Below are 21940 nucleotides of genomic sequence, written 5' to 3' on the forward strand. Positions count from 1 at the left end.
CAGCTATCTGGTATCGACTTCCATTTTTCTCTATTGGTTTTTTTGTGTGGATAATATTTAAATGATCTGAGTTTTGGGTAATATTGAGATTTGTATTACTTTTATAGTGTTCATGATTAACCTCACAAATTTTGAGATAAATTATTAACTTTTGAGTTTGAGTTTAAGTTAGATTTGTTAGAGAGATAGAATTTTACTCCTTATAAATAAATATTATTAATTATAATATATATTTAAATAATGATGATGCGGAAAATTGTTGAGAGATTAGAGGCTTCGGTTTTATATATATATTAGTATTATGCCCGTGCGTTGCACGGCTTTAAATATAAACTTTTAGTAAAATTTTATTGAGGAATAATAAATTAATAATCACTTGAATATAGATTATATAAATTGCATATAAATTATTGTTCTTAAAAGTATCAAGGAATCACACAACATGTTTATACGAAAAAATTCATAAATTTAATAATTAAGAACCTATGGAAACTTAACCAAAGCTATTTCATTTGCCAAAAAAATAAACATAATTCTCACTAAAATAGCCAAATCCTTCCTTCTGCAGTTCTTCACTTAATTTTGGTTTTTTATTTATTGATTTTAGCATCCTTAAATAGTAAAGTAGAGTAGACTTAGTAGAGTTTTAATTCAACTCAATTTCTCTTGGATTCAAACTTAATTTGTGGAGATGTGAAAAATAATCACGTTAACTCAATCAAATATCACGTTGCTTTTTTTTTTTCTTTTTTTCTTTTTTATGTGTAGTAATTTGGTTTTTTTTTTTTATTGATTGATTTTAGCATTCTTAAATAGTTTTAGTAAAAGTCCTGTGTATTGCATGGTTTTAGTCATTAATTTGTTCTATATTTAAAAAAAAAAAAAAAACTAAATGAATCTTTTTTTTTATGTGAACCAAATGAATCATTATTACATCATTTCATAATTTTTATCTAACATAATTATATGAGATGGGTTCAAGTTACACCTTGTGTAACTCTTATAAACTCACATCTTTTTTACACCGTAGATTTCTAAAAGATCTAACGGTTAAAGAAAACATCATTAAATGCTATTGTTTTCCACCTTACTACCTAATTAATATTAGCATTCTCTCTCTCTTTCTCTCCCTCCTTATTTATTGCTTTCCACTGTATAATATTTTCTTCAACACAAGCTAACAAAAAAGAATTGAAAAATAATCCCATAATCATTGATTTCACAAAACTACCCATAACAAGAGTCAAATGACTTTCAATTTGCTCCTTAAAATAAATAAATAAAGGAACTTATTTATAGTTTGTAAATAATTATTCAATATACTTTGTCCAGGCTAAGGATACTTATTTTTTTCTCCTTTTTTCAACAATCTACGGGCTTATAAAAATCAACTTAACTTCTTTGGACTTGCATATTTTTGCCTAGTCACTGCCAAGCTTCCACACAAACTTTATCTTAACTTTTTTGCTGACCTTACAAATTTTTGAAATAGCATTAAACCCTCCAAAATATAGCATTACGTACTCTTTGTACTAAAACCCCTAACACAAACACTACACTAGTGTCTTTTGGCAACCACAAAATGGCTTAATTTCTTATATATGCTATTCTAGAATGCACAAAAGGGTACATGATCCAACCTATTTTGTCTATAAATACTAAGGCTTTTTGCATTCTCTCTTCATCTTCTCCTTGGTATTCACTCTAGGCCTAGAGTCTGAACATGTACCAAAGAAAAAAAGAAAAAAAAAGAAAAGAAAAAGGAAAATGAGCATCAATGGATTTTTTTCACTATTTCAATGTTTTATACTTGGTCTTAATCTTTGTGGACTTCCATGGTTTCGTACAGGGACGGTTACTCACAGAAAAGAAACCTGACCCAAAAGATATTGCTGCCAAAACTTGTTGGTAGGTCTCTTAGAATTTCTGGGGAGTCTTAATGTATGCTCTCCCTCTCTAATCTCTAGTTTGTTAGCTCAAAATGGGTATAGCTGTGTTGTTTAGGGATGCTTTGTTGAACTTGAAGCTTATTTTTCTTTTTAATGTTGTAGTACCGTTTCAACTTTCAAGTGACTTGGGAGGAGCACCATTTGGGTAAGGTTTTCTCATTCGTGTGTCTTAGAGAGAGTTACTTGTCATGTACAAGCTGCATATATAGAAGTTAATTAAGTTATTGTAGCATAATATAATATTGCGGGATTAAGTTATCAACATTACAGGATTAATTAGTGATGTCAATAGGTGTGTATATATATATATATATATATGCACAATACAGTAAGATGACAACTGAGTAATATTATTTAAATATTTTAAATCATAGTTTTTTTGTTAGATAAATTAAGGATTGCCCATTAGATACTGATAATAGTGGAAAGCAATAAATAAGGAGAGAGAGAAAGAGAGAGAGAATGCTAGTATTAATTAGGTAATAAGGTGGAAAACAATAGTATTTAATGATGTTTTTTTAACCGTTAGATCTCTTAGAAATCTACGGTGTAAAAAATGTGTAAGTTTATAAGAGTTACACCAGGTGTAACTTGAACCCATCTATAATTATATATATATATATATATATAATCTAACACCTTAAATTATACAACTTGAGTAATGCCTATAGTTGTATTGTGCTTTAAACCTCAATGAAACAACACATCTATAAACTACAGAAATTTATAAGCATTAAGAAATATTTAAAATATTTTTTTAGAAGAAAAAAATAATTAAAACTAAAAGAAAAAATTACAACATACACACACGTATATATACAAACACATAATTACAAACAACCAAAAAAAAATTAAATAAAAAACTCAATTCATTAATTAAGAACAATCCATTTTTTTAAGAAAAAAGAAAAAGCCAAATTTCTAAACATTAAAAATATGAAAAACAAAGTTAAGCAAAGAAAGACTTACATATAAATTGAACCGGTGGATCTAATTTATTCTTCTTCTTTTTTTCTCCTGTACCCAATTTTAAATTGGCAGCAAATTTTGCTTTTAGAAAAGTTGGACTATACATAAGAAAGTATCAAACAAAAACTGCAACAAATTAAATCCACAATATTGATGTCAATAATATGTGAAATAAAAATAAATGATACAGCTAGCATAATATGTAAATATATCCATACATGAAATTTTAACCTATTTATAAAACGAATAAATTCAATAAATAAAGAAAGAGAACAAAAAAAACCACTTTATTCAATTACAGTTTTTAATCCCAACTTGTACTTCCTTCGATATTGCAAAACCTACCTACTTCTCATTTGCCTTGCACATCTGAGTCTGAGTCTACCATATTTACTGAACTAAATAACATTATAATTTATATACATCTTCAAAGAAAAAAAGTTATATACTATAATACGACTTTTTTATTTTACTCAAAACATGAAATGGAAAAGATTCATCTACATGTTACCTGTAGAGGAAATTGAAGTCGGCATTTCAAATGATAACCATTTTGTGTTTAAAGTTTTCTATTCCATGGTTGTTATATATAGATATGTGTGTGTGTGAAAGTATGTCATCTTTATCCTTATCTCTAGCATAACATATAGAGTTTGTTCTTATCATGTAAACCATGTTATCAGGTAGAGAGAAGTGAAGAGATCCGTAGATTAATCATTTAAAAAAGGAAAAAAAAAAACTCTTTCATGATTTTTAGATTGAGACATAATTATCAATTAAGGGAATGGATATTATTGTAGAGAGTGCAGATGTGAAGCCGAAATTCTAATCACCCCAGATATCATAACTCATAAATCAAATAAATCTCCAGTTGCTAATCAAATAAATCAAAAGGGAGAGGACATGTTAACGATAACTATGAAGAACTCAAAAAATATTAGTAGTAATTGTATGGCATTAGGACATAAAAGGTAGGATATTGTGATATACATCACGTTAAATATTTAATTTACTTTTTTTGCTTTTATTTATAATTTGTTTGTAATTTGGTGCAGCCACTTGGCGCAACCATGACTTCTAAGCCAAACTTTAATTTGTGGAGGTGTGAAAAAAAATCACATTGCTTTTTCTTTTTTTATCCAAAAAAATTGTAACTAATATTTGTAGTTATATAATTTAAATGAAATTGGATTCAAACTTAATTTGTGGAGGTATGAAAAATAATCATGTTAGCTCAATCATATATCTCGTTGCTATTTTTTTTTTTTTCCAATTAAAAAATTGTAGCTAATAGGTGTTGTAATATAATTTAAATGAAAAAAAAAAGATTAGATGAAGATGAAAATTGAGAAGAAATAGATGGAGAAAAGAATTCAGATTGTAATTAAATTAAGATTATTAATGTAATAATAATAAAATTTTGAAAATTTAGATGATAAATGTAAGGTAGGAATTTGTTCCCCCCACATCTAATTGTATCCTACCGCGGTGCCTGGCGCGGTGCGGTTTTGTCCTCGTCCCCGAGTGCAGGCACGAGCAAGCAAGCGCCTAGCTTGGACTTGTACTCGTCGAGTCCCACATCGGTTAGAGAGAGCGCCCCACTACCCTTTATAATGCTTCAGGAGCTTGGGTAGTGTACCACTACTTTGAGTAGTGGTACACTACCCAAGCTCCTGAAGCATTATAAAGGGTAGTGGGGCGCTCTCTCTAACCGATGTGGGACTCGACGAGTACAAGTCCAAGCTAGGCGCTTGCTTGCTCGTGCCTGCACTCGGGGACGAGGACAAAACCGCACCGCGCCAGGCACCGCGGTAGGATACAATTAGATGTGGGGGGAACAAATTCCTACCTTACAATAAATATTATCTAAATTAAATTTTTGTATGTTAAATATTATCCCATAATTTAAGAAATATATCCTAACAAATAAAAAAATAATGTTAATTAGATGATAAATATTATCCCTTAATTTAAGAAATATATCCCAACAATTAAAAAAATAATGTTAATTTTATTTTATTTAATGATAAGAATGAATTAGAGTCTTGGTAGTATACTATTCCTTTTTAGTTCTTTAAAAATCTAAAAATTTAATAAAATTTATGTAATTTGGTGAAGTCACATGGCGCAACCACGACATCTAAGCCCAACTTTTATTATATATAATATGATATAGACTAATTATAGGCTCGTGCGTTGCACAGTTTTATGAAAAGCTTATAAAATAAATGTATAAATAATTATATATTTTAATAGATTCAATAAAGATAAAAGAAAAAAATTATCAAGTGTAAATAATTATCTCACTAAAATAAGGGGTAAGCTTTCTTCCTAAAACTAAATTAAATTGATAATTCCAAATTGAATTTTAAATTGATAATTATTTTAAAAAATGTACTAAAAAATTCATAAATCTAAAATTAACATAATCTTGATAATATTATAAATTAAAATTAAGTTGATAATTCAAGAATACACGTGTAGAACATCTTGATAATTTGATGTAACATAAAAATCAAATAAGAAAATTGTTAAAATTAATCTATTAATTCTAAGACCCTAACCCTAAGCATATAAATTAGATCAAAGCTAAGAAAATTAGTTTAAACAAAAGGCAACCAATACACAAAACCTAATCAATAATAAAAAAATATATATAAAAACAAAGAAGAAGCTTTTAGAAACTTGACTATGTTTTCAAATGTTTTGAATTCATCAATTAAAATCACATGAAGACAAAAAAAACCAATAATAACACTAAAGAAAATAAACAAAATGAAAATAATAATAATAAAAGAAGAAAGAATGCATACCTGCATTGTCATGGGATTTAGGCATTCACATATTGAAATAAGCTTCACTCCAAAAAGGATATATAGGGTTATATATATTGGTAGAGTTCCATTTGAAATATAATTCATTTAAATCTTATTGAAATTAAAGATATCTAATCAATGTGTTTGTTTTTATCCCATAAAAATTGGAATTAAAAAAAGGTCATATGAATAGAATGAAAAAAAAAAAGAAAAAAAGAGTTGATTCAACATAACGTAACATATAGAAAATTAAAAATTTTAAAAAAAAAATTTTAAAAAAAGAGAGAAAGAGAACGTGGTTGATAGCTATAAGGAATTTGATATAAATATATATATATATATATTAAATGTCATCAACATAGAAATTATCAAATTAATGGAGTTATATACTGTTTTTTGGGATAGATAAAGATTATCAAATTATTGAAAATATATACTGTTTCTTGGGATAGATTTATATTAATCACCTCTTGAAGAATTTGGATTGTGCTTATCCCTTAATAATCAAGTTTTGTAGCTTGATATTATGTTAAAATAATATTAATTTAATAATATTAAAATTTTGAAAATTTAGATGATAAACTAATCTAAGAAATATATCCTAAAAAAAAAAATAATGTTAATTAGATGATAAATATTATCTAAATTAAATTTTTGTATGTTAAATATTATCCCTTAATTTAAGAAATATATCCTAACAAATAAAAAATAATATTAATCTAATTTTATTTTATGATAAGAATAAATTAGAGTTTTGGTAGTATACTATTTTTTTTTAGTTCTTAAAAAATCTAAAAATTTAATAAAATTTCTGCAATTTGGTGAAGCCACGTGGCACAACTATGGCGTCTAAGCCCAACTTTTATTATAGGAAATTGGTGTCATCATTATTGAAGTTGTTGATGCTTCAATGGCCTCCGAACCCGTATCATCATTTGGTATGATTTGTGCACTTATCAAAGAAGTTGAGGAAGCCTGAATTGCCTTCGGGACCTATTCAAAGAAGGTGCTGCCATTGTTTCAACTTTCAAGTTGAAGTAGGGTTAAATGAGACACTAATATAGAGGGTTGGCCAATGCCTTGGGTGCGTAAGGTAGCTATCTAAGGCCCACAAATGAAATAAGGCTCCTAAATTTTAATTAATGGGTATCTTTTAATGTGCAGGAGTCAAGGCCTCAAATATTGTCCAAGAAATTAAAAAAAAAATTTAAATATAAACTTCGTTTGATAGGCTATAGACAAATGCTTCCATCGTTTTACATTGAAGTTTTAAGAATGCAAATCCTCTATACTACTTTCTATATTCTACTTTATGTACCACCAATCACAATTTGTCATGTATTTGATTGACTTTCCTTATAAAATAATCAAAGTTTAAAATGAAAAAAAAAAAAATCAAACACATAGCTAATTGTAATTGGTGGAACACAAAAAGTGGTACATAGAATTTGTATTCAAGTTTCAAAATGTACTTGCAATCTCAAATCTCTCTCTCTCTCTCTCTCACACACACACACACAACAAAGACTAAAAAGAAATCAATTTCAAACCTTACTATCTTTTTTTGTTTTCCTACCACTTTTTATCTTAGTCAAAAACCCATCTTTTAGTACCATGCATTCATTGTTTTTGATAGGATTTGAAAATATAATGCTATGGGCGTAACATTTTGACGATAAAGCATAGGTGACAAGCTGTTATTAGTTTTCATACAGACTCACCAGTGACATCGCTTTTTTACTTACCATTCATAGCTTGCCACTTAGGTTTTATTGTGAAATTGTTGTAAAAATGTTGTGCCTATACCTTTATTGGGATTGATAACCTTACCCTACCATTCATAATTTATGGTGAGTTTAGGTTTTCTTTTCTTTTTTGAAGTAATATAGTAGTCCATGTTCACATCTCACATTTGGCTCACCATATGCTATATTTAGCAAATCAACCAAAAACCACCCCACATCAAGCTCAAATGCTCAACAATCCATTGCATAGTAGTAACATATGAATAGTACCTCTATTAAGGGTATTGTTCATCATTATTGTTTTTTTTTTAAAGACTATTCATTCACTCTCTCTCTCTCAAGAACCGATCCACGTAGATCAGCAATTGTTAAGTTATTTAGGGTGCCGGTGGTCCAGTGGTGGAGCTTTGATTTGACTTGTGAAGGTGGTAAAACTTGAGTTACTTTAATCTAGGTTGTAATTTAGTTGATCAGAGTTGTGAAATTTTTTTTTTTTAATGAAATTCACAAAAATGCATAAAAAATAACTTTCATCTTGAATTGCATTTTGCATTTCTGATTTACAACATGCTACAATGTTATGTATATTTGCATAACACTGTAGCATCTTGCAAATGTTATAACTTCTTTTTTTTTTTTTTATTCATCTCTCTCATTGATCAAAGTTGTGATTTGCGTTGGTTCATGTGGTGGAAAATCGGAGATTTATGGGCTAATACTTGATAAATTTTTGGTTTATTTTATTTTATTTATTTAAGAAGGGCTAGTTGTTTGGTTTGATTTTTGGAAAGATGAAAAATAATATCTAAATGAGATGGATATAGAACATTGCGGCCAATGCGGTGGTATATGAATAGTAGATTAACTAAAGTAATAAAATAGAGTTTTTAGGATAAATTTGACTAAAAGTGCATTGATACTAATGCTAATGCTCTAAGAGCATTCCTATTGGTTCATGCAAAACCAAAAAACCAAGGAAGTCAATTTCGTTATATACCGTATCGGCCAATAAATCGGTACAAATACCCCCCTGTTTTGTATCGGAAAAAATACCGGTCGCGTATCAGCTGTACCGGCGAATATCTGACATTTCCTGCAGAAAATAAAACCGGCCAATACAAAAAGCTTCTTTAAAAAAAAAAAAAACACAAAACACAAAACACAAAACAAAACATAAAAGTACCAAATGGATCACATCGCCTTTAGGCTCAGCACCACTTTGTTAGTCATCGTTAACATTTAGCTGGTTTTCCCTTCATCTGTTCACTTCCCTTCTTTTTTTCTTTTTCTTTTTTCTCTTCTTCTTATCTGTTGTTTAGACTACAACTGCACCCCCTTGGTCCTTTTGTTTTGTGTGGTTCTTGTAGTCTTATTTTGTGTGTACTGACACCACACGTGTAGACATTAACATTTGAGTTGATGAGTATCAGGCACTGGTAGCAAATCAAAGGACCAACTAGCTAGAATTTTAAGTTTTATTTTATTGGTTTATGTCTTGTCTACGGGCTCAGGCTTACTAGCTAGAATTTCAATGGCATCTTTTAATGACATCTTTCAATGACATCTTTTATTTCAAATTTTCAACTATTGTCACTCACTAGTTTTATATTTTTATTAATTAATAGGCTAATATGTGAGCTAGAGATAAACAATAAGTGAAATATTATATGCTTATAAATTTAAGTTTAAGTGCTCATAATAAATTATTATTATGTGAACTTTAGCTATTAAACATATAAATATAAATATATGCTCCAGAATAGAGATTTTGTGTGTGTGTGTGTGTGTGTGTGTGTGTGTGTGTATATATATATTAAATATATAAAATAGTGGTAAACCCGAAACGGTACACCGGTATTGACCGATACCCGAAATATATCGTATCGGTAGCCAAACCGGTACAGCCTCCGGTATGGTATTGACTTCCTTATGCAAAACCCAAAACAATGCAAAATAGATAATAATATTCACAAAAATGCATAAAAAACAACTTTCATCCTGAATTGCATTTTGCATTTCTGATTTACAACATGCTACATTGTTATGTATATTTGCACAACACTATAGCATCTTGCAAATGTTATAACTTCTTCTCTTCTTCTTTTTTTCATCTTTCTCTCTCTCCCTCTCTCTCTACTTTGACATTCTCCCTCCTCCTTTACATTTGCTATTGTTGTTGTGGGTAGAAAATATATTATTTTAATGTGATGAAATGTAAAATAAAGATTGAGATGTATCGTGCGTTGATAAAGTAGTTGTGTAAGATAAATAAAATGACTTTTTAGTTATGCAAAAAAAAATATATATATATATATATATATATTTTTTTTTTTGCATTTTGAATAGGGAATGCTCTTATATGTAGGTTTAGGTTTGGGCTTGATCAAAAAATAATAAAGGAAAAATTATCACAGTTTTGGTTTAGTGAGGGCTGAGCAAACTCTTAGAGAGAACAAAGTCGTGCCACTTTCAAATGACTAGATCTTACTCTTTTCAAAACCAAAAGAGGTCAAAATTGGTTTATTTTAAAGTTTAGGATTTCTACTTTTTACTTAAATAAGTTTTAGAAAAAATTTATTATAAGTATAAAGGATCTAAGCAAAAGACCATTAACTCATAAGCATATTATAACATCATTGTCTTTGAGTAGCTTCTGAACTAGACTAACCTAAACACAATTTTATTGATTAAACTCAAATTTTATATATTTTGATAGGTGAACCCATAAAAAATATCAACAATATATCAAATATTTTGATAAACTCGTGTCTAAGTTGACAATGATCACAAAAATAGAAGGGTTAAAAAGGTAATATACTCATCCGGCTTAATTAAAATAGGATTGAGTTAATTGGCACCACAAGGTACCCATTAATAACAATTTTTTTGAAATTTTTCTGACAATTTTTTTTGTCTTTATTACAAGTTTATCTTTTTTTTTTTTTAGCTTTATTAGTATTGCTCGGTTTTTTTTTTTTTTTTTTTGTCTTTTTTACACCTTAACAAGTATGAGTAAGTACTTATTAACATTTTCCATTAAAATAAAATAAAATAAGTTGGTATATTCTTTTATATCCTTTTTTGTTCTCCAAGTATGTCTCATCATCATGATGTTTGAACATTTGACCAAAATAAATAGAAGACTACAATTATGAAAAGAGTTCGTCATCACAAACGTCAGCTATTGTGGCGCTTGTAATTTGTTCATGAACCTTTAACGTTCTTTTCTTTTCTTTGGTTTTTTGTTGCTGAATCATTAACCTTTTACATTCAATAAACCATGTGTTACTGCCAAGAAATTTCTGGTACTGGGCATATTATAGTTGGCCTCCTCAACTAATATATAGCCCAACTCTTGTCTCCCAATTCCACCACGAGCACTCTCATTTCTCTCTTCATAACCAATCCTCCTTTTTCTTCTATATTTTCTGTGTCTGCTCGTTTCATCAAAATTCTAGCTTACATATTCAAGAAAGCCACCAAGAGCTAGCTCCCCAAAACAATGGCAGCTTGTATTGCTAATTCAAGAAGTGAAACTTCTAGTACTGATCCATTTACTTTGGACTCCAGCAAGTGCCAAATTGGTACTCGTTGCAGGACCCAACTTTGCAGACTCAATTTGTCAAATCTGGTTTCTGGTAAAACCAGCAACTGGGGTGGGAAGAAAGTCTCAAATTCATCAAAAACCACTCTGCACGATGAGGATGAAGATGGGTTGTGGTTGAAAATTCAAGAGGAAGCTTTACATGATTTAGAACAAGAGCCTATCTTGTTCAAGTACTACTACTCATCAATATTGTCGCATGTTTCAGTAGAGAGTGCATTAGCGAGTCACCTAGCCATGAAGTTAAGCAACGCACATATTGCTAGTGATGCACTCATGGAAGTTTTCTTAAGCGTTTTTCATGAAGATCATGAGGTCAGGAGAGCCATCAGAGATGATCTCAAAGCTGTAAGAGAACGAGACCCAGCTTGCATCAGTTATGTTCATTGCTTGTTGAATTTCAAAGGTTTCCTTGCATGCCAAGCTCATAGGGTGGCACATAAATTGTGGTCACAAGGTAGGGCTGTCATGGCACTTCTAATTCAGAGTAGAATATCCGAGGTTTTTGCAGTAGACATCCATCCTGGAGCGAAAATCGGACGGGGGATATTACTTGATCATGCCACCGGAATTGTGATTGGAGAGACAACAGTCATAGGTGACAATGTTACAATTCTACATAATGTGACATTAGGTGGTACAGGAAAAGTTTCTGGGGATAGGCATCCTAAGATAGGTGATGGGGTTTTAATAGGTGCAGGAACTAAGGTTTTGGGTAGCATAAGAATTGGAGAAGGGGCTAAAATTGGTGCAGGGTCAGTGGTTCTAAAGGAGGTGCCTCCTAAGACTACAGCTGTTGGAAACCCAGCTAGATTGGTTGAAGGGAAAGAGAAACTTGTCATATGAGACAATTGTTGGAGGATCATCAGTTGATCTCCAACAATAAGATGTTAAGCTTATATTTTGGGAGGATCTGAGTTTTTGATAGATTATTGTTGAGAGCCTCTTTAACTTTCTTTGTAATGTAAAATATCTTCATGCACTCTGTTTGAACATGTGGTGGTTTGTATTTAGGGATTGAGTTGATAATGTAGATGAAGCCTCTTTCATCTTAAATCATTGTGACAATGTCAACTTACCAAAAAGTAAACGAGAAAACATGAAAATAAAATAAAAGTTTTGTATAGAAAAATGACTTGCATTAGCCACTTTTTATAATCCTTCATTTGACTGATTCGACACAAAGATATAATGATAGATTTCAAAGTATTCAGGGTATGACTCAGGTATCCACTATCAAAGTTCTTGATGTGATTCCTTGTGCCGTTGACCACTCCAATACCTACAGGACTGTTCTTATTCAATTCACTATTTAATTATTAATTCAATGATCAAAATTTCTAACTTCTCATCAATTATCCTTTTAATCTAAGTGACAATTTATCAATAGTTTCCTAGGAAATTTCTCTTTCATATTCTTCTTTGTATATATTATTAATGCAATGATTATGACAACCCGATCCCATATCAAAGATTATTCTTTTAATTTAATGGTATATACTATATATTATTTTCTCCAGATTCGTCTTTGGGAGTTATTTTCAAGAGCATCTTTGTGAGAGAGCTCCAATATTACCCTGCCCTGATCATTTCCTTTTCTCTTTGGTTTAGTTGTCAGGGTATATACTATATATAACACATGGTATACTTTGCCCCGCTCAATCAGTTCCTATGTCACAGGATGGGTTGAGTTTAAAAATTCAAACAATTAGATGGCTGGGAAAACAACTAGTTATGCACTACAATTATGTGATATTGTCAATGAAGGCTGGTCATAAACACTACTGATAACATTCATTAATTGCATTAATGATAATGAATATTGAATTGTACCTCTCAAGTCTCACACAGAACCAACACAACTCTCACCACTGCCTGAACTGAAAAAAAAAAGATGGGGTAGCTTCCAATCACCTAATACAATTTGAAAAACATGGTGCAACAGCCATAAAGCCTCAATTTCTATACATATGTGTGTGTGTGTGTGTGTGTGTGTGGATATAAAAAGCTCTCACCAAGAATAAATGTGACAACTCAATAAAACTCTCATACAGGGAAGTAAAAGAAACACAAGTTACACTGATCGTGTAAAAGACCTTACAGAAAGAGGTCCAAAATAACTGCATAAATTTCTCTTCCGAAGAAAAATACAGATACAAAATCCCCTCACTCTTGTACAACTCCGGGATTGTGTTATATTTTATCCCTTCAGGTGTTCAATAGATAGCATTCCAGAAGAACATCACTAGCCCTTGCTATATAAGGAACAAAACAACACAGGATATCAATCATATCATAGCTAGCCCTTGCTATATAAGGAACAAAACAACACAGGATATCAATCATATCATAGCTAGCCCTTGCTATATAAGGAACAAAACAACACAGGATATCAATCATATCATAGCTTGATGACATCCACAAGACCAGCTTGTCCCAATTCCATGGACAAGGTTTTCTAATATTCAAATGAAACTTTACTAGCAAAATGAAATAACACATGAATTATTCCTTTAAAGAGTAATTTTATCACACTTCAATTTTGTAAAATTGTAACCTAAGTTTCAAGAGTTCACAGAAATTTATTTCCCTTCTCTTGATATCCAAATGAATGAATATTAATAAAAATAAAGCCGAAAAATAAAAAATTATAAGCATTACCAAAAAATTCGAAATGAAAAATCTACTAGCAAAAAGAAGAAGGCCCTCTCTCACCTCTCCTCCAAAAACGACCTGTTTGGTAACCATTGTCTTGGCCTAGAGCTTTTGGTATCCATTGTATACAGATGAGATCCTCCCCTTTTACAGCCACCCTCATTCCAGGTTCCCTTACCTCCAACACTTCTCCTCTTCCTGCTACCCTCATTCCAGGTTCCCCTAGCTTCACCACCTCCCCTTGTCTGGCTACCCTCATTCCATGTTCCCCTATCAGTTCTTGTAAATTCCCGATGCTTTAACTCATTATTATTTTTGCCCCACTGTTTCCTACTAAATCCACTTCCCCCACAATCTCTCCATCCTCTATCTTCTAAAGTTCTATTATTCTGTCTAAATCTGCTTTCCCAAGGATTGTCACCATTATTTAAATTTTTTGGCTCCTTTTGGTTCCAGCCCCAATCTTTATTCTCAAATTCACCCCATCCTTTATTTTTCACTGGCAAAAGATTGTCACCATTATCCCCCTGATTCCTACCCCATCCATTTCCCCAGCAATCTCTCCATCCTCTATCTTTAAAAGCTCCTTTATTCTGTCTAAATCTGCTTTCCGTAGTATTGTCATCATTATTCAAATGCTTTGGCTCCCTCTGGTTCCAGCCCCAATCTTTATTCTCAAAATCACCCCATCCTTTATTCTTCACTGGCCAAGGGTTGTCATCATTATCCCACTCATTCCTACCCCATCCATTTTCCACACAATCTCCCCACCCTCTATCTATTAAAGAGCCATTATTCTGTTCAATTCGGCTTTCCCAAGTATTTTGACCATTATTCCAATTCTTTGGCTCCTGCTGGTTCCATCCCCTACCTTTATTCCCAAAATCATCCCATGCCTTATCCCCACCATTTCCCCAAGATTCCCATGGGTTCCACTCCCCTACTTTTTTCAGAGCTCCAAGATCCACCACATTGGAAAATTCACGAGGATTGTTATTATTTTCTTGTTGCATATTATGCAACTCTTCATCCAATTCCTTAATCAGTTCAGGATCAATGTTAGTATTCCAATCTATTTCATCAATATACATATCTGGATCAGGCAGAGAGATATCACAGAGGAGGCCATTGATCTCTGCCCAAAAACGCTTCTTTGCATTTTGAAATGCCACTTTACCAGCGGAATCATCCCAACTGAGCACATTATCTTGTAAGTGTATATACTTCTTATTATCTACTATCTTCCCCCATGGTATTCTTCCAACTGAAGTGCAAAATTTCTTTTCCCATAAAGGCACACCATCTTTCCCCCCTATAAGAGATAGAAAAGGGAAAAAAAATCAATTTAATGAGCCCACTCAGATCCATGATTTGTGCTGATAAGAACTCTCCATCTAAACAAAACGAAACAGAGAACATACATGACAAAAGGAGAAAAAGACACCCATGAATTACAAATTTCTTCACCAGTAAAAGAAATTTACTCTCAGGAAAAGACATATAGCATTGAAGCCAGTGTACCACATTCAAAACAAGCATAATATTATGAGAATCACATAACATATGGTAGAAACCTTCAGAGAATTCCTTTCTATGTATAAGTATTTCAAGAATTCCCATCAAAATTTCTAACATCAATAATGTACTAGACTGAGATACAAGGCAGGATGTAAGAGGCTTTGATTATAAAACTCAAGTTTGAAACTCTTTGGGTTATAGATTAGGGTAAGGACTATTTAAACCAATAAAACAATAATCTCCAAACTATTCCAACACATAAAACCTCATTCGTTTTGAAATACAATGCATAAATGTAAATGAGTTAGCTTCCAAACTAACGCAAGCAGACCTGTATTCATTTCCTAGGTCACAAATGTTTTCAAGATCATAAATTTCCTTCATATATTAAAAAAATAAAACATTTTAATGGTAAAACTTTCAATGATTTCACTCAAGTCTTTATTCCTGAGATTGATGTATGATTGGATTGAAATATTAGCCAGCACAGAGTCCCCCTCTTTTGTAGAATTTGTTGATCTTTTAAAATCCATATTGCAATTTTTTAGGAGTTTCTCTAGTATGCTTCCAGTGTATTAGAGTAATCTTCTCCAATGATCCTATCAATAAATTGATCTTTGCTTATAAAAGAAAACAATACCAGGTTGCCAATGAGCATTAACTCAAATGGATTGTGAGGTCATGGGTTCAAAACCCACTGAGTGTGAATTAAAGCATGTAAATATGTAAATTTGAGATAAGATTAGACTTTATGACGCTCTCTCTCTCTCTCTCTCTCCTTTGTTTACTGCTTGGATCACTCAAATCCAATGTTACAGTAAACCTACCATCCCTGGCCTCCCCAAAGATATAAAATTTACTAATTCAGTTTCTTTACTTTCCAAGAATTTTCTCAGTTATCAAACAGACAGCAATAAAAAATTCCAAGAAGTCAGTTTTAGAAAACATAGCACAGTAACAGAGATTTCATATAATACCCATCAAGAAAAACAACAATGCCAAAAATTCTACAAAATTATAAAAACACCCAATTCAACAAAGAACCAAAAATATTCAAATTTAAAAAAAAATATTAAAAAAATAAAAACAGAGTTACCTAGGGAAAAATTTTCAAAGTCGTATTCTCTCTGGGGAGGCCTTGGAGGCAGTTTTTTATGGTAAAATCTACGTAATGGATGATTTCTCCAATTACCCATTGCATCCACATACACCAAAACCCAAAAGATTGGGGGGACATAAAAACTCTGCTCAAGCTTCTCTGATACTCTTGTTTTCACTCAAGAAAGCAAGAGAAAGAGAAACACAGAGAAGTAGAAAGTAAAAGAAAGATATTCAAGGTGTTATTTGACATAATATGGAATTAGTAATATAAAAGAATGGAAGTAAAGGAGATAACTATGGTGAAGTGTGTGTGTGTGTGTGTGTGTGTGTATGTGTGTGTGTTTTATATTGTAATCTTATGGCTGGTGAGTGGTGAGTGATAACACACTGAAACGATATAAACGCAACCCAGTCCTTTAAACCCGGGAGGGAGAGGGAGAGTTTGTGTTGCAGAAACCTTTTAGTTTCTTCAGAAAAAAATATTCTTAAAAAAATAACCTCTAAGATTTAGTCATTGGCTCTACTTTTTTTTTTTTTTTTTTAGTCCTTCTTTCATTCATTTTTTTTTAATAAATAATTACTGTACGGTCCCGTGAAGCCCAAGCCCATTTGGGCCTAAAGTTCTAACGCAACAATGCAGCCTATAAACCCACTCTTCTTCCTGCCCAAGATCCCAGCCCAAGCCCATGAGACCGTAGGCCCAGATGTCATCACTTGATCCTTGCTTGGGAAACCGTTACCGAGCAAATAAGGGAAGAACTATGTCCAAACATATCATCATCAGCGTACCCAGCAGCACCCAGAAGCACCGCTGCTGAGTGCCTTCTGGAGTAGGAATCAAGTTCCAAGGTCACTCCCACCTAACCATCCACTTATAGTTGATAATATTAGACCTCCCATCTCACTAACCAGGGGAGGTAATCATAGCATCTTCACTAATCTAGAACCATAAATATGGGGAGTAGGAGGAAGAAAAAGGTTGTTGAAAGATTGGAGAAAAAATAGAGGGTAGAGAGACAGAGGAGCGATTTAGAGAGCAAAGGGAAGGAAGCTACATTGAGTCTTTGGACCGTGAACCACTCAAAGTAGGAAATTCAAGTACCACTTTACAAATAAGTCGTGGGTCAAGTGAGGTCAAGCCCAAACAGCCTCATTTAGGCATGCACAATTACCACATCAGCATTTTATTTAAAATTCAATACATTTTATAGAATTTAATCTCATAAAGTTAAAGTTATAAATAAAGTTTATTAAACAGGTTTATAATAGATTACATAATCGAATACTACTACAAAATGGTCTAATCTTTGTAATAGTAGTCAGGGTTATAAGGATTGAAACTCTAACACACACAATCGATGTGGGATAAATATTCCTATATATTTTTATGAGGAAATAGTAATATTTATTAGAACATACAAACACGAAAGTAATGTATAGAGTTTTTTAGACAGGCTTATAATACATGATTGAATCTTAAGAGAGGAATCTAATTAATAGCAAGTACTATATAGCAAATCATATAATCCAAATCTTTGGTATTTTTGTTACTTGATTTTTTCATGATTTAAGCATTTTATAATGTGTTTATGTTGGATCTTTTTAGAACTTGGAACATATAGAAGAATAAAGAAAGAGTATAAAGAGAGAAGAGAGAATTCATGGATTACGTGGTTCAACCTAACGACCTATATTCACAAAGGAAATTTTTTGACGATTACATCTTCACTATACTAAGTTATAAACTTACAATGAACCTAATATGAGGGTATTTAAAGGAGACTAAGCCCTAATTAGTAGATTTGTGTATTAACTTTATAACTAGTATTCTTTATCTGCACATTAAGGATTGTGCTTGAGCCATGACTAGAATTGGACTTGATATCTTTAAGAAATCTCAAGTCTAAGAGTTTGATATTTAGTCCGAGTTCAAGCTTGAGCTTGATTTGACTTAATAATTAGGTCGAGCCAAGCTGTCTTCAAGTGTTTAAACTTTCTAATGAGCTTAAATTCGAACATTTTTTTGTTGTTGTAGGGATGATTCAAACTTAAGATGAGTTTATGCTTTTTTTTTTATTACAAAAGAAGTGTGGGGAGTGGGGCACGGTCACCTCGTGAACTTTGGACCGAGAAGGAGATTCTGAATATTCACTTTTGCGACAAGGGACCGACCTATATGCCCACAGGAAAGCCAAAGCCTAGAAGAAGAGAGACCATATGAGCCTGTTACCGAGGTAATCCGAGAGACTTGTTTGTCTCGAGATAAGGTGGCCTAATTGAGAAGCTATTAGCTAACTTACCGAGGATATAGCTTCGACTATCTTCCTTGAGGAACACGAAGGAGAAGACGCAGAGCCCAATAAAATAGTCACCTCCATATTAATGAGCTCTTCCTACCTAATTTAGCTTCATTAAATGCTGAATGACTGACTTGAACAGTAAGAACACCCTAAAAGTCTACCTTCTTGATCAAGAAATGGTAGATGAAGAGTCTGATGGGACAAATATCTCCATAAATCCAGCTAAGAGAGGAATAGCTGGAAAGGAGAGGATAAAGGAAGAAAGTGCCAACATGAAAAGGGATCTAGAAAAATTGAAGAAGAGCAAGAGAGAGAAAAAAGGGAGAGAAAGAACTTGTATTTTCACTTAGAACCTTCATTTGTACATTGGGAAACCTATTTTCATCAATCAAAGTGTCCTTTTTCTGTTTTCTTGACCTTTAATTATTTGTCTAATCTTCCCATTGCGGAATTTCATCCATTTTGTTAGAAATTAGTTGTGTTAATCAAGAATTAGAGAATTTTTTTCCTTAGTTTGTGTTTTTGACACCCATAAGAAGCATTTTACTTTTATTGTTGAGTCAAGATCAAATATTTACTACTCCCCAAACTTGACTCGTTTACTTATATAATACGCACAAACTCATTAAACGCCATTGTACTCAACAATTCACAACACAAAAACTTCACGCCCTCTAAATAGTTAGAGCACTCATATTAGTAAACGTATAATAGCATAAGGGGTAAATTTAGATTGTTGTTATAGAAACCATGTAAATATACACATTTACTATTCAAATGCAAATCTATTTTTAATACTTATTTACTCATATATATAAGGAGAGAGAGAGAGTAATAAAAAAAATAATTTTTAATGAAATGTAGAGTAAAATATCTAATTTGATATGAATGTTTTAAAATGTTTTTTTTGAAAAAAAAAAGTATATTTTTTTTGCTAAGAGAAACAAAATTTTGCAAGATTCAAAGCAAATGATCTATCAATAATTTCTCCAATAATACTAATAACTAGTTAAAATCCCGTGTGTTGAATGGTTTTATCATAAACTTATAGAATATATATATTTTATCTGATAAATAATAACCAAATAAATAATTATTATAATAAAAAAGGAATAAATTGTATTGGTATAATAACTATCAAATATAAAATGATAACACTTAAATACAAAATCACTAATTTGTAACATACCAATTGTGCTCTAATGAGAATTTTGGATCCAGTGGATCTGCAATATAAAGTCTGAGTTTTGTAACTAATTTGCAATTTTGTTAGCAATAATATTAATGAGAAAAAAATGTTAAAAGTTTTTTTTTTTTTTTTTTTAATTTTACTTTTGAGAGATTGTTGAATACCTCTTTGTACACTATATTTTTAGTGTATCATTGTTCTTGTTTGTCATTATTCTTTATGAAAATCTTTAGTCCTTCAGGCTTGTTACTCGAGACAAAGCAACCTACTATTGGCCGTGGCTGAACACTAGACTTAGCAAGTAAAGGCTAGCATTGTTTAGAGTTTGTTCTTGACTTTTGTTGATTGTCATAGCATAATAGATCTTTAAAGGAAATTGTATTATTTTTAGGATGAAAGAACACTTTGATTCTGTAGGAGATAGAACTATTCGAGGAATAAGAACCTTTGTTTCGATTTTTGGACCTGTAATTATTTTTGTTTCTATTATCCAAGTTCCTAAATGTGTCACAATCAACCTTGTTCCATTAGACTTTAATTAACTTCTTTTCTTCCTTGTCAAACACTACAAAATTTGCATGTACTGTTGTGTCGCCAACTTACATGTCATGCCCGCATCTGAAATATTATTTTCCACCTACATCAATTAGCATTTTTATATATATTCAAAATTATCCATTAGTAAATATATAAAATCACTTACCTAATTTTTGGAAATTCACATGCTTTCATACATGTGTCACACCATAGTTTTGATTCAAGTCTTTTCAATTTTTTAGGACACTCATCACAGGAGACATACTATCACCCATTCTCAGCATTGATCTTTTTAATAGAGGTCGTGCAATAAAATGTTGTCCTATAAAAAAGCATGTGGAAAATGTTACCATTCTAATATAAATGCCAATATCAACAAAATATAATTTTTGGCCCTAACTTGTTCTTTTTAAGTCTCTATAAAGGTTACAATTTTCAATATTGTTCTTTTCATCTTAGAAATCTCGTTAGAGTCAAGGACTGAACGTGATAGTTGATTCGGTTTCTTCAAGATTATATTGAAATTCAACATATTAAAATTGTCTATAGGTGGAATTTTTTAGTTCATAAAATAATAATTTAAGAAAGTATAAATTGAACTAACATAAATAAAGAAATTTAAAATTGTACTAACCTTTTTCTTAATTCTATGACCAGTGGAATATCTAAATTCACATGCGACTTTGAAGAGTTTGTAGAAGACAATCGTAATTTCCCTACCATCATTCATACATAATTATTTTAAATTATGATGTTTAAATACATATCATGTAAATCAAAAGAAATAATTGCTTACTCATATATGTCTTAACAGTAGTTGATGTGATAATTATAATAGGACACATAGAATTATCAAAACATATATTTTCATTAATTGCCTGTGCAAATTTATCCCAAGATGTGATTCTAATTTTTTCCCTCTTGCATAAACATTTTTGTTATACAATTAAAAATTTACCTCTTGACAAAATGTATAAATCTAAGTAATATATTTTGATTTTTGTGTTTTTGTTTTTTTACGTGTAGTAATATAATTTAAATTAAAAAAAAAAGATTAGATGAAGATTTTGGATTCTCATCAAATTAAGATTTTTTTATTAACATATAAATTATAATAATAAAAGGATTAGATGAAAATTTGAATTGTAATCAAATTAAGATTTTTATCAACTTAAGATTTTTATTAACTTATAAATCATAATAGAAAAAGATAAGAAAAAAAAATTATGTCTATTTTTTTAAAATCAAATTTCTTTTTTTAATTTGATGAAACCACTTGATATAATCATAGTTTTTAAGTCCAATTTTTAACTTATAGTACATAGTATATGATATGATATTATGATGTATGATATTATGACGTAATTTGAACAAAAATTCAGGGGGCAAATTAAAATAATTAAATTAGTGTAGCCAAGACACAAAAACAAAAGCCGCGCGGTTCACGCGAAAATTTGAATTGAATTCAAGACAGCGCTCCAAAGTACAACAACCAAACGAACCCATAGCCTGCCACGTGTCCCCCCGTTTCTCCAAATCTTCAAAAAAAAACAACCT

General features: G+C 31.1%; 2 protein-coding genes across 2 annotated transcripts; one reads left to right on the forward strand and one right to left on the reverse strand.

Moving 5' to 3' along the window:
- The first annotated feature begins 10782 nt into the window (after nucleotides 1-10782).
- Nucleotides 10783-12222, forward strand: LOC111995579 (serine acetyltransferase 1, chloroplastic). Its single transcript, XM_024027483.2, has one exon. It carries the CDS (start codon nucleotides 10982-10984, stop codon nucleotides 11927-11929), a length of 948 nt encoding a protein of 315 aa, XP_023883251.1. The 5' UTR covers nucleotides 10783-10981; the 3' UTR covers nucleotides 11930-12222.
- Nucleotides 12223-13121: 899 nt separating this feature from the next.
- On the reverse strand, nucleotides 13122-16871 carry LOC136069849 (uncharacterized). The gene is made up of 2 exons (XM_065778890.1): nucleotides 16353-16871; nucleotides 13122-15050 (listed from the first exon to the last, which is right to left on the reverse strand). Exons 1-2 carry the CDS (start codon nucleotides 16450-16452, stop codon nucleotides 13795-13797), a joined length of 1356 nt encoding a protein of 451 aa, XP_065634962.1. The 5' UTR covers nucleotides 16453-16871; the 3' UTR covers nucleotides 13122-13794.
- Nucleotides 16872-21940: the final 5069 nt, after the last annotated feature.

Source organism: Quercus suber, unplaced genomic scaffold (genome assembly GCF_002906115.3).
Source record: "Quercus suber isolate HL8 unplaced genomic scaffold, Cork oak 2.0 scaffold_193, whole genome shotgun sequence".
In the NCBI taxonomy this organism is placed as follows: Eukaryota; Viridiplantae; Streptophyta; class Magnoliopsida; order Fagales; family Fagaceae; genus Quercus; species Quercus suber.

Bases quoted from the DNA above. Each gene is read 5' to 3' on its own strand.
- LOC111995579 (XM_024027483.2), top strand. From the start codon at position 10,982: ATGGCAGCTTGTATTGCTAATTCAAGAAGTGAAACTTCTAGTACTGAT.
- LOC136069849 (XM_065778890.1), bottom strand. From the start codon at position 16,452: ATGGGTAATTGGAGAAATCATCCATTACGTAGATTTTACCATAAAAAA. The intron at 15,051-16,352 runs GTAACTCTGTTT...TATCTCTTATAG, and splicing joins CTTTGAAAATTTTTCCCTAG to GGGGGAAAGATGGTGTGCCT.